This window comes from Sphaerulina musiva (assembly GCF_000320565.1).
Source record: "Sphaerulina musiva SO2202 unplaced genomic scaffold SEPMUscaffold_1, whole genome shotgun sequence".
Lineage (NCBI taxonomy): Eukaryota > Fungi > Ascomycota > Dothideomycetes > Mycosphaerellales > Mycosphaerellaceae > Sphaerulina > Sphaerulina musiva.
In genome coordinates, this window is record NW_016017383.1 from 2,907,604 (window position 1) to 2,919,232 (window position 11,629).

At 55.9% G+C, this 11,629-nt stretch overlaps 6 protein-coding genes across 6 annotated transcripts; 3 read left to right on the top strand and 3 right to left on the bottom strand.

The window, feature by feature from the left end:
• Positions 1-616: 616 nt before the first annotated feature.
• Positions 617-1,079, top strand: SEPMUDRAFT_146300 (uncharacterized protein). Its single transcript, XM_016903564.1, has one exon. It carries the CDS (start codon positions 650-652, stop codon positions 938-940), a length of 291 nt encoding a protein of 96 aa, XP_016765321.1. The 5' UTR covers positions 617-649; the 3' UTR covers positions 941-1,079.
• Positions 1,080-1,110: 31 nt separating this feature from the next.
• SEPMUDRAFT_130000 (P-loop containing nucleoside triphosphate hydrolase protein) lies at positions 1,111-5,122 on the bottom strand. The gene is made up of 3 exons (XM_016902321.1): positions 4,828-5,122; positions 4,414-4,776; positions 1,111-4,362 (listed from the first exon to the last, which is right to left on the bottom strand). Exons 1-3 carry the CDS (start codon positions 4,912-4,914, stop codon positions 1,330-1,332), a joined length of 3,483 nt encoding a protein of 1,160 aa, XP_016765322.1. The 5' UTR covers positions 4,915-5,122; the 3' UTR covers positions 1,111-1,329.
• Positions 5,123-5,306: 184 nt separating this feature from the next.
• SEPMUDRAFT_122635 (uncharacterized protein) lies at positions 5,307-7,450 on the top strand. Its single transcript, XM_016901785.1, has 4 exons — positions 5,307-6,819; positions 6,884-7,009; positions 7,074-7,153; positions 7,245-7,450. The coding sequence occupies exon 1, from the start codon at positions 5,328-5,330 to the stop codon at positions 6,369-6,371; it is 1,044 nt and encodes a 347-aa protein (XP_016765323.1). The 5' UTR covers positions 5,307-5,327; the 3' UTR covers positions 6,372-6,819; positions 6,884-7,009; positions 7,074-7,153; positions 7,245-7,450.
• Positions 5,307-7,450, bottom strand: SEPMUDRAFT_130001 (ubiquitin conjugating enzyme). Its single transcript, XM_016902322.1, has 4 exons — positions 7,245-7,450; positions 7,074-7,153; positions 6,884-7,009; positions 5,307-6,819 (listed from the first exon to the last, which is right to left on the bottom strand). Exons 1-4 carry the CDS (start codon positions 7,312-7,314, stop codon positions 6,679-6,681), a joined length of 417 nt encoding a protein of 138 aa, XP_016765324.1. The 5' UTR covers positions 7,315-7,450; the 3' UTR covers positions 5,307-6,678.
• A 253-nt stretch (positions 7,451-7,703) lies between these two features.
• SEPMUDRAFT_30351 (uncharacterized protein) lies at positions 7,704-9,320 on the top strand (the record flags this gene model as incomplete). The annotated part of the gene is made up of 2 exons (XM_016908465.1): positions 7,704-7,848; positions 7,912-9,320. Coding segments are annotated over 2 exons (1,554 nt in total), but the record flags the coding sequence as incomplete, so codon positions are not given.
• A 395-nt stretch (positions 9,321-9,715) lies between these two features.
• SEPMUDRAFT_32327 (Mob1/phocein) lies at positions 9,716-10,603 on the bottom strand (the record flags this gene model as incomplete). Its single annotated transcript, XM_016908492.1, has 3 exons — positions 9,716-10,238; positions 10,293-10,407; positions 10,462-10,603. The coding sequence occupies 3 exons, from the start codon at positions 10,601-10,603 to the stop codon at positions 9,716-9,718; spliced, it is 780 nt and encodes a 259-aa protein (XP_016765326.1).
• Between the last annotated feature and the right edge of the window lie 1,026 nt (positions 10,604-11,629).

Below are 11,629 nucleotides of genomic sequence, written 5' to 3' on the forward strand. Positions count from 1 at the left end.
GTAAACAGTGCAGATTGGTAGTAGGCACACGTCTTGCTACCACCGCACCACCGCATTACTTGGGCCTGCCCCTACCTCTCGCACAGTGAGTGCACAGGGACATCTCATGGCGCATCGCATTTGTTGCCCATACCAGCGACCAACAGACCAATCCAACGAAATACTGCAGCCCTGTCGACCTCCCACAACAATGGACGCGACCTTGACGCCGGGCTTTCTGCCGCAGGACCACCCGCACGGAGCGACGGGTAGAAGGTTTCTCTTGTCGCCCGTGGACTATATCATGAAGAGTCCACGCCTCGCGGACAAGATCAAACTCAAGATGAGCAAGAAGAGCACGAGGGCATTGCGGCAAGAACTCGACCAACTAGCCGAAGGCCACCACGCTCAGGACGCACGTGTGTTGACGTCCCATGAGGTCCTGAATATGACCGGCTCGGGCACCTTCGATGGGACAAGGGATGTCGAAAGCACTCCCGGTCGAGCACTCCGACGTTTTGGCACTCTGAACGACTTCCCCGACTCCGCCAGCGCTCGTCCGGTCATCAACAGTCCTTCAATCTATTCCAGATCGCCGAGTACGATGGAGGGAGAGCCCAACCGGATGATGGGCATCGCAGGAATCCACAAAGCTCCTAGTGCTTCTGATATGCATGGTTCTTTGTATCGCAGCGTTCTGCCTCGTCAGCCATCGCCCTCGGGCTCACACACCATGCAGCTTCACGACAGTAAGCACCCACAGCAGAAAAGTGAGCATTCGCGAAATTGTAGTGCCTCCACCGAAAGCACGATACAACGCAGATTAGAGCAAGTAGCTCTGGATTGCGTCGCCGATCCTGTGGCCTTGTCGAGCAGGAGCTTCTACTACACTGCCCAGCATGACAAGCAAGTCAGCAACCACATTGGCAAGACCGGATTGGGGCATAAGGAACATGAATGATATGAAGGGGAACTGGGAAATGGGCTTTCGGTCCGATAGATGGAATCATGTTGGGCCATTCTCAGCATAGTATGTATGTATGTGCACACACACGACTGGAAGTTGACATGGAGCAAATGGAAGAAAAAGGAGCGGACAGCTGCCGTAGCATGATTTTCAATAGAACTAGTGTGCAGTGTTTAGAGGTCAAGAGACAGAGGATGCTACGTAGACTAGGGAAGTGGGCACTAATATACAGGTAAGGTACCAGGTATTACACCCGCATCCCTTACGTAATCATCCTCACGTGCCGGGCGCCGGTCACGTTCTCAAGGTGTCTCCCAACATACAGGGTCTCGCTTAGGTACATCATGCCAGGAGCATGGCCATTTGCGCGCGAATGGCCAAAATCACACAACCTTGTAGCGTCCACCGACAGTGCCACCGCGAGCCTCAGCCTCCTGAGCTTGCACAGTACCCTCCATCAAGTGGCGAGACAGCTCGCGCATCGCAGATTGCACCGCGATCTCTGTGTCGCCTTCCACCAGGATGTACAGCTTTGGGGGTTCGTTGGGGCCAACCTCTTTGTCCGCGGGGTAGTATGTGCCCTTGGACGTGATGGAAGTGCCCGTGGCATCGAGGATCTTGGCGACGTTCGTGCGGTTGGTGACGGCCCAGCGCGCCTTCTGCGGGAAATCGTTGATCTCCAGGGTAGAGTGAAATGCGCCAGCGTCGGGGCCACGATTGTCGAGAGGCGCACCCGCGCGACTCGGCCGGTTGTTTTCGAGACGACCACTGATGGCCGCTGCAGCTGCAGAAGCTCTGGCAACCGGGTCGTTGGGCGCGAGAGGTTTTGCAGCAGGTATCTCCGTCTTTTGCACCTTGAGCGCATTGCTCAAATGTGCTGCCAGATCGCTGCGGATTCTCTCAGCTTGAGCCTGCACCTTCTCTGCAGACTTTTCAGCTTGCGTAGAACGTTCGGTGACCTTGCCTGCAGCCTGGGCAACAAGCCTCTCCACCTCGCTTCCCTTCTTGTCCTTCTCCTTCTTGCCATCATCCTCTTCTTCCGCATCGTCGCCAGTCTTGTACATGTTCTTCTCCCTCGCTCGCTCGGCCGCACGAGCGGCGTCAAGCCTCTCAATGCCATGTCCGCCGAAGCCAGAGCCGACCTTGCTGGCCTGACCGGCTTCGACCTTCCTTTTGTGCGAAGCCGCCATCTCTTTGAGCGTCTCGGGCACATCTTGCTTGCTGTCTTCGAGACAACGGACCAGGAAGGGAGCAAAGTGCTCCTGCTCGGGTGTTACAAAGGTGACGGCAGTGCCAGTATTGCCAGCACGACCGGTCCGACCAGCACGGTGAACGTAATCTTCGCCATGATTCGGTGAGTCGTAGTTGATGACCAGTTTCAGTTGCTTGACATCAAGGCCTCTGGCGGCCACGGATGTCGCAACCATGATGGGGACGGCACCCGCCTTGAAGTCCAAGATCGCTGCGTCGCGGTCAATTTGCTCTCGACCTCCATGCACAGACACGCTCGAATAGCCCTTCTTGTTCAGTTCTTTGAAAAGGTGGTCGGAAGTCTCTTGCCTTTCCACGAATATCAGAGATCGAGCATCTTCGTCACCTTCGTGCAAATTGCCAAGAAGCTCAAGCACACGGCGGAACTTGGTGTCTTCCGATCTGACTTCGACGATCTGGGTGATTTCTGCTGCGACCACACTGCGACCACCGACCAGGATTTCGATGGGCTTGTTCAGTGCCTTGCGTGCAAGGGATTCCATCTTCTTCGGAAACGTTGCCGAGAAGAGTACGGTTTGACGATCTGGTCGTACATTGCCCAGAACTCGTTGAATCTGTGGTTCGAATCCCATGTCAAACATGCGATCGGCCTCGTCGAGCACCACATATGTCACACGTCGCAAGTTCGTCACACGTCCTTGATTTGCGGCGAGAAGATCGATGAGGCGTCCAGGTGTGCAGACGACGACCTCGGCACCACGCTTCAGCTCCGCGATCTGATCTTTGATAGGCGCACCACCATAGGCACAAACGCCGCGCAGATTAAGTGCTTTCAAGTAAGGCTTACACTCACGGTGAATTTGTACAGCCAGTTCTCTAGTGGGAGCCATGATCAGACCAATAGGTCCTTCCAAGTTTGCCACTGGACGTTGATCTTTGATATGCCGGAACATTGGTAAGGTGAAGGCCAATGTCTTTCCAGATCCGGTCTTCGCAATGCCTATGGTATCACGGCCCGACATGATGGCCGGCAGTGCTTGAGATTGAATGGACGTGGGTGCTTCGAATTTGTTGGCCTTGATGACGTCCAGAATCTGAGCGCCGAAGCCACATTGCGACCACTTGGTGATGGGTCTAGGCTGGTCCAAGCCTCGAACGGTGATGTTGTCCAACTCGGCCCTGAGCGTCGCCACTTCTTTCTCTGTCATTTCAGCGACTTCGACAGATTCCCGGTAGAAGTTCTTTGCAAAGTCCTCGTACTCAACCTTGCTATGATCGACGGGCAGGATCTCCTTCTTGTTGCGTTTGCCACCGCCTCTCAGAAGATCTTCGGGATCGTCGCCAACGGCCACGAGACCAGGTCCGTCGTCTTCATCGAAAAGCTGTGGCTCTCGCTTGTTTGGCAGGGCATGACCGCGCGATCGAGGCTGGTCTTCCAGGGTGTTCATGAAAGCATCAAGCGGGTCAACGTCTTCGTCTACGGCCATCGCATTCAAAGCCTCCAGGGAAAGTGGAGCAGCATCACCAGAGGAATCCGCGTCCGCCATTGTGGCATCGTGTTGTTCTGCCTGTGCTTCTTCGGCACGCTTTTGAGCCGCCTCGCGGGCCGCTTCAACCTCCTCTTCATCACTGCGCAGGTCGTCATGATCATCATCTCCATGATCTTCAGCGCTGGTGCCAGTCATCGTTGAGGCTTCGAGAGCGAGGTCAGGAAGCTTCTTAAATATCCGTTGTTCGCTCTCTTCCTCGCCAAGTGCGTTTCCAGCCTTCATTGCTACCGGCTTATCACTTTGCTTGTCGTTCGCTGCTTTGTTCAAGCCGAAGCCAGTGATCTTGGCGTCAACGATGCCAGAGCCTGTAGTCGGCAGACTGATGCCTTTCGCAGCGATTGGTACGGCAGCATCAATTGCCAGAGCTGGGCCTCCACGTCGTACCCTGTCGTCTGTCTGCTTTTTCATCGCCGTAGTATCGAATCTGGTGCGAGGATTTGAGGCCGTCGGGAGGGTCTGTTGGGCCAGAGGCGGCGGCATAGCAGTGTTGGTCGCCGCCGCAACACCTTGTTCAGCTGCGGGCTGCTTGCTCTTCTTTGCTTTCCAGGCTTCGACTTTGGCCAACTTCTCGGCCTGTGCCTTCTTCATTGCATCATCAGCAGGAAGTGCATTCTTCGTGGCCTCATCATTGGCGGTTCCAGGTCGCGAGGAAGACTGCAAAGTTAGCTCTTGGGCATGAAGAGATTTCAGCTTGTGGGTACATACCTCGCTGCGTCGGGGAGAAGCTGTTCGGATGCGCTTAGGATGCCTGTCGTCGTTACCGTGCCTATCGTCGTCTTCGTATGGACGACGACGCCCAGCATGGCTCTGATCTCTCACCGAGGATGGCTGTCGCCTGTCATAATGAGGGAAATCCCGCGAGCGATCACGCTCTGTCATCTGTCCTCGACGGATATTTCCATCGCGCACTCGTCCTCGATCGTAGCCTCGATCATAGCCTCGATCTCGCCCTCTTCTGTCCCAGTCCCGGTTCCGGTCGCGGTCGCGCTCACGGTCACGGTCTCGATCACGGTCGCGCTCACGGTCGCGATCACGAGCTCGATCGCGCTCACGGTCATCGCGATAGTGCTGGATAGAAGTCAGCGAGGGTCGTCGCGTGGGGAGTCCGGAGGCAGTTACCTCTCGCTCGCGGTCACGATAGCGATCGCGGTCGTCGCGCCGGTTGTAGGTATAGTCGCCCCTGCTACGTTCTCGTGAGCGGGCCATTCGACGGCCGAAAAAGTTCGTCCGTCGTACCCGCACAGCGTCTACTTCTGCCCCGTCTAGGCCTCGTCGCACGCTCGTTACAATGTTCCCGTCCCCCAAGTTCTGCTGCTCTTTCAATCTCTGCAGCGGCCTTCGCACCGGCTGCTAGTGCTATGGTATTCTGCCCGTTGTAGGGTGTTCGAGTGCTGGTCACAGAAAGTGCCAAATTGAAGCTGTTCTGTGGTGGGGGTGTCGGACAAGTAAGTAAGGTAGTGTGGAGAGAGAGACTTTGGAAGTTAGTAGTGTGCATCATGGCGGACGGGCACTCCCGCAAGACGGACCGCGAGGACTAGGAGGTAGGAGGTATCGTACTTTCACAACCCGTATTAGGTACTGGAGACTGCCGACACCAACGTCGATTCAGTACGCGGACCATGCTGGCGGCGTTAGCCACAGATCGCTCTCTAACGTCGCTGCTCGCCTCGCCCTCAGCGCTACGCTCAAAGGTCGTCAAAGCGTGCTACGAGCCCAGCGCCACGAGCAGACCTTCGGCCGCCATATCAGCACGCCAGCGACGTCGCGCCGACATAAACAGGCATTGCTCCGGCGCCCTGAGTCTGACAGCTGCATCTTCAGCAAAACTTTCGTCGCCAACCTATATAAGGGGGCTCAGATTCCAGACCACTGCCAGCCCTGCACCACTTTCTCCGATCCAATCACCCGACGTGCGACCAGAAGCGCCCCAGCAAGCTTCACGATTACGACGGTTCGCATTTGCTTCTGCGCTTTTCTTCATCTCCTTCGTTGCAGGCGGCGCCATGGCGGCAGCACCAGTGGCAGAGGCCGTCAATGGCTTTCTCAATCCCCCTACCGACGAAGAGACGCTTTCCATTTTCGAGCCATCGACTCCCGCCGCTACAGAAATCAATGCGCGCATTGTGAATCATCCACTCGCACAAAAGCTCCGTGCCCAAGAAGGAATGACAGAGTCACGACCTCATTTGAAGATTCCACCAGCGATGCGCCCTCATAACCTTACGGGAGGAACGCTCCTTGGAGAAAATAAAATCGAGGTTCCACCTCTGACCTTCAGTGAGAAGAATGGCGAGCTGCCTACATTGGTCCAGATTTCGTATCTGGGGTCGGCGCTGTGTGGCCATCCGGGCATTGTACACGGAGGGCTACTCGCCACGATGCTGGATGAAGGTCTAGCAAGAGCATGCTTTCCGGCCCTGCCGAACAAGGTCGGAGTCACAGCAAGTTTGAAGATTGACTATCGCGTACCATGTCCAGGCAACAGCTACGTAGTGCTCAAGGCGCAGACAACAAAGGTGGAGGGACGCAAAGCCTGGGTTACGGGCTGGATCGAGCTCTTGGGCGACGACGATGGCGAGGGAACTAAGCTTGTTGAGGCAGAAGCCTTGTTCATTGAGCCGAAGCAGGCGAAGCAAATGGCAAGAGTATACAGCACACAGTAAGCATGTGACGTGACTTTTGGAAGATGGAATGGCTAGCAATGCCGTGCTTGATGAATTGAAGATGTACCCCTTTCCTGCGAGGGCGAATCTTGATCATATAGACATAGATCGAGCTTACTCGACCTCTACACGTTCCCTTCTGCTTCCGCAGCAGATTCGAATGCGGAGACTCGATGCCTGCACATAGATGTGCAGACTAAGCAGGGCATGCGTCTTGCCCTCAAATGCCCTAGAGTTCATCTGGTCTGGCGATTGCAGCCCGAGAACGCCAGCTGCATGCATTGCCCTGCCGGATCGGAAGTGCGGGCTAGAAATTCGTGCCTTCTGCTGGCTGTGGAAGCTTCTTGTTTGCAGGAGCAGCCATGTAGCGGCGTATCTCAATTAGGATGGTCTCCATGGTGAAGTCGCGCTTCCAAACACTCAAGGTAGGGAGCTTGCTAAGGTCAACCTGATCGACCGCGTAAGTTGCGGTGCTCATGCTCATGCATTCATGTTCATTCTCAGGAACTTGCCTTGCCAGTCCGCTGATCCACGCTTGGGAGATTGACTTTGCTGATGAAAGTGACTTCGGGTGGGCTGTCGGGGTAGTTGGAGCCGCAATGTATCTTGAGCGAGTAGATGCGATTCTCATGAACACTCTGTGGAGCGGATTAGCGTGAGCTTCTCGAACGGCAGCAGTGCATCTCGACTGCGACGACGTACGTGAGGTGGTCCCAGTATCGTGCCGTTCCAGTTGGTCATGAGGAGATCGTCGCCTTCGTCGAGGCCGTAAGAACAAGCCTCTAGTCGAGCATCAGCAGGCGTCCGCAGCGGCCCTGACCACTCCCTCCCCCCCCTCTTCCCCTCCCTCCCTCCCTCCTTGTGCACTCTCACCGGCGCCCAGACCCTTCTCGCCCTTCTCCAGCTCCTCCAGCAGTCGGAAGTTTCGCGGGACCTTCGCCATGGGTGCACTGGTTGCAGGATGTGTGTATGTGTAATGGCGACGACGTTGTTTGTCGCGTACGGTATTGGAAGGTAATGTAGTGGAGACGGATTATGGAAATGGACGCGCCGAGCAGTCAGATCGGGCAGTGAGTTACAGGTACCTGTGAGTGAGTGAGTGAGTGAGTGACGCCCCACTACACTACCTCAGCCTGACACTCCTGTCTCTGGCGGGGCTCAGCCTCGCTGCCTCAGGCCTCACTTCCGCTCCACCCCCAAGGCCGAGGCGACGCGACAGGACGGACCGCCCGGCGGAGCAGTCGCAGCATCTCCTCTGCGCGCCGGACATGCCTCCCGTCTGGCCCGTCACCACTCGCCCTCGCGCCGTCGATGGCTCATCTCGGGAGCCTCCGATCGTGTTTCGAACAAGTCGCCCACTCCGCCGTCCTAGACGTGCTGCTGCCCCGTCACCCGCCCGTCGACGTCGCCGCCCTCATCGCTGCGGGCACGCCGACCGAAGTGTCCCGCGTGCCCGTGCGACGCAATCTGTTCTTTGGTACCATTCCCGCCCCTCGCCATCACCACCCCTGACTCAGACCTAGAACCACTCGCACTCCAGATGAAAATGCAAACATCCTCGCTGTCCTGAAGACAGCGGCGACCGAGCGCGACCTCCGCGACATCTTGCCCCATCTCGAGCTCATCGTCGCTGCACATGCCACCGATGCTGTGCCTCAGGGCAGCGGTGCTGCCGCTTTTGCTTCGGGCAAGCATGATCTCAACACCAAAACCGTAAGCGCCGGCAGCTTCAAGGACATCGTCACCGCCCACGACCATTCCTACGTGGTCTGGGAGCCATGCTTGCATCTGTCGCGACCACCCGCCCGTTTGCAGAGGCCAGCAGTCTACTTTACCGCCAACTTGGTGCTTTCCGACCAGCAGCAGGACAGTCCTAACAAACTGAGTGCGCCCGTTCTGGCAAGTTTCGAGCCCTTGTCTGCGAACGTGCTGGAGCCACTGGACTCGGGCCGAGTGCAGGGAGCGCCGAACGTGTACATGTCAGCGTCAAAGATTACAAAAGTTGCTCCGAAGCCCTCGACCCTTTCAGATGCTGCCAAGTCGATCAGAGGCGCTACTCGACGAGCCTTTCCACTGTTGCCAGCACTCTTCACCAGAATCCGCTATTCCAACTTGCCGGGTGCGGTTGTGGCTAGTCTGCATCTGGAGCCGTCCCACATCCTATCAGGTAGCATCCGGATATTGGAGGCGGAGCTCACGGGCTCCAATGCTCACATCGAGGATCTCACGCGCATAAAACTGCCGCTCGAAGCCTGCGGCGGGGACGAGACCATTCTGTTGTACAAAATCGTCAATGACAGTGAACATCCCCGCGGGGGGAGTCAAATCTCCATCTCGATCAGAGCCGAAGTGCTTCTGAATCAGGGCTCTCAGATCGTCCTGGAGATAGACTGGCAAACTGACCTCAGTCACACCTTGCAGAGTCCGCTCTACCAATGGTCGCGCCCTGCGGCCGTGTCCTCACATCGCAAGTCACACTCCATTCTGTCCTTGGGCACACTTTCCGGGGAGCATGCACCAGCAAGGGCCGAGGTCGCATCAGGCGGAGTAACGTTCATTTTCACGAGAAAACCACTCGTGCAGGCCTCGTCCGACTTCAAACTTTTGGTGCATTGTAACAACCGGTCTTCACGACCCAGGAGATTCGGCCTGATGATTGTGCAAACTCGAAAATCGTGGCTGATCAAGCAATCTGCTCCTGCAGATGTGGCCGTGTCTGATGTGGGTGCCCGCGTGTTCTGCACGCCGCCCATGGAACGTAGCAAGCCTTCCAATGCCCTCGATCTCAATGCTGATTTGCGTATTGGGCCACTGCCGCCCGGAGCATGCTTTGAAGCTCACATGTCATTCGTCTTACTCCGACCCGGTGTGCTAGACCTGGGCACCATTCGAATCATCGACCTCGATACACGGCAGACAGTAGACGTGGAGGAGCTACTGGACATTGTCGCACCGGATACATGTACTTCAGAACATCAGGCGAGAACGAAAGTGGAAGCGATCATAGCAAGTGATAGGCCAGACTACTCGCAATAGGCAAAAATGTTGTTTGTTGCGAACGCTCGACTCCTTACATACAATCAGGTAACAGCTGGTGCCCCTGTCGTGCATGATGCGCAATATGAATGCATAAGCTTCACTTTCATCCCCCTTTTTTCATCTGTGGTCCTAGCACGTCGTCGTACACACGCTCGAGCCCATCTTCCTTGTGCTTGCCTTCAGCTTGTGGAGCACGTACATTGATGTCCTAAAATTGCACTCATACAGGCTGGCAGCTTAAGCATCCTGCCAGGAAGTGCGGAAGTTGCTTGCGACGTGCAACACTACTATCCATTGCAGTAGAATTATACTACCGGAGCTGGAGCAGCAGCAGCAGCAGTCGCCGGCTTCGCTGCATCTGCGGCTCCGGTCTTGTGCTCGCCGTCCGGAAGGTCGCCTCGACGAACCCACAAGTCGATCAAGGGTTGCATGGGCTCCGTGTCTCTCTCAGACAGGAGACCAAAGATGCGGCCAACATTGACGAAGTGCATGAAGCAGGTGTTGAGGTCGCGGTATACGTTGAGGTCCCAGAACTGCATCCAGTGTGACCAGTAAAGATGAGCGTAGCAGCGGAACATCTGCTTGTACATGTTCTTGATCTCCACTTCGAAGCGCGGTGGGAAGCCCGATGCCTTACCCAGCCAATTGTTTGGATCATTACCCGCTTGCTGTGGAAGGGGAAGAGGTGGTGCCTGCTGGAACGTTGCCGTGGGGAACACAGTCTCGTCCTGAACCTTTCCAGCTACCCAGGTCTGGATATGTTTGATGTAAGTTGCTGCTGGCAGATGAATGGGATTGCGGTTTGTGTCAATCCAGGTGTAAGTTGTGCTAAACGGACTTATCAGTGACGCTCTGAACATCTCACTACAAATCGATGCTTACCCTCCGGCTGACATAGTTGGACATGACTTCTCGTTGCAGAGGCCGACGCCATTGCTACGATCTTCCGTCTGCACGATCTTCACCATGCCGCTGAGCAGACGATTCTGTTCGACCACTACAATGGCGTCAATGTGAGTCGGTGGGTCATGCGTCTCTAAGCTTGACTTACCTTGGTGGGAAAGCCACTCGCCCTCCTCGACTAGAGCTGGTTTTGCAGCTAATGTCATGAAATTACCCTTGACGATGAATCCAATATACTCCTCGCGGAAAAACACTGGCGGTTTTCTGCCGTTTTGAACAGACTGCTGCATCGGTTCCATAGTGCTCATGGTGGCAGGTGCCCCTGAAGGCGATGGCGGTGCTTGTGCTTGTTGGGTGTTTGGTGGATAGAGTGATGGGGGACTGTTCGCGGATGGCGACGAAGTATTGGTGCGGCTTGGTTGCTGGTTGGAGCTTGGACGTGTAGGATTGGCTTGACGGCCGAAGTTACGACTATGGACATCATTGTTAGCATCGCATTCAGGCCTGGTGGGCCCTGGACAGTATTTGAGCGTTGATGGCGCGAGGTATTGTATCGATGGCGACCGGTGATGGCGATGACGAGGTCAAACCGCGAGATGCAGCGTGTATGTCGCAGTGCCTTCCCATGCTCTCTGGTTGACTCCACGGATGATAATAGGGTTCGTGCCAAGCCAGAAGTGCCAATCTCCATCATGGATATCTTTTGGGACTTTCTCACAACCTCGCCCAGTCATCAGCGTGGAAGCCTCGAGTCACTTCTTCGTCAAAATCTGACCAAATTATTGCTGATTCCACAGGGTCAGGCCAGACTCGATAATTAGGCGCCATCTGTAGACCCAGGTCCCGTCGTGTGAGATCCATGGGCCATTGAGAGAGAATTCCGCCGGGCTCCTTCTTGGCACGACGCGGACAAGATCAATCGAGGAATTTGGCGAGAGACTGTGCCGTGCAAGATTGAATGGGACGCTTTCCACATTCCCCCTGCATTTGCTTGGTGTGCGATAATCAGGCCGGACCTTCGTGTCGTCATTCGTGATTCTTGTATCGTGGACTGTGGCGTACCCCGCGTGGGCGAACGACCGAAGCTCCTCGTTGCGTTGGCTTCCCAAGTAGTAAGACGTCGAGGGCCGGCGCCCTGGGAGACTCCTGCGGCAATGCTCATGTCCAGGTCCATTCTCAGGCGGAGGAAGACGAGGAGATGCAAGATGAGGTGGTGGTGGTAATGGTGGTGGAAGTGGAGGAGAAAGTGTGATTCGTACCTGCCTTGCGAAGTCGCGCCTCTCTCTCTCTCTCCCTCTCTCTCTCTCTCTCTCTCT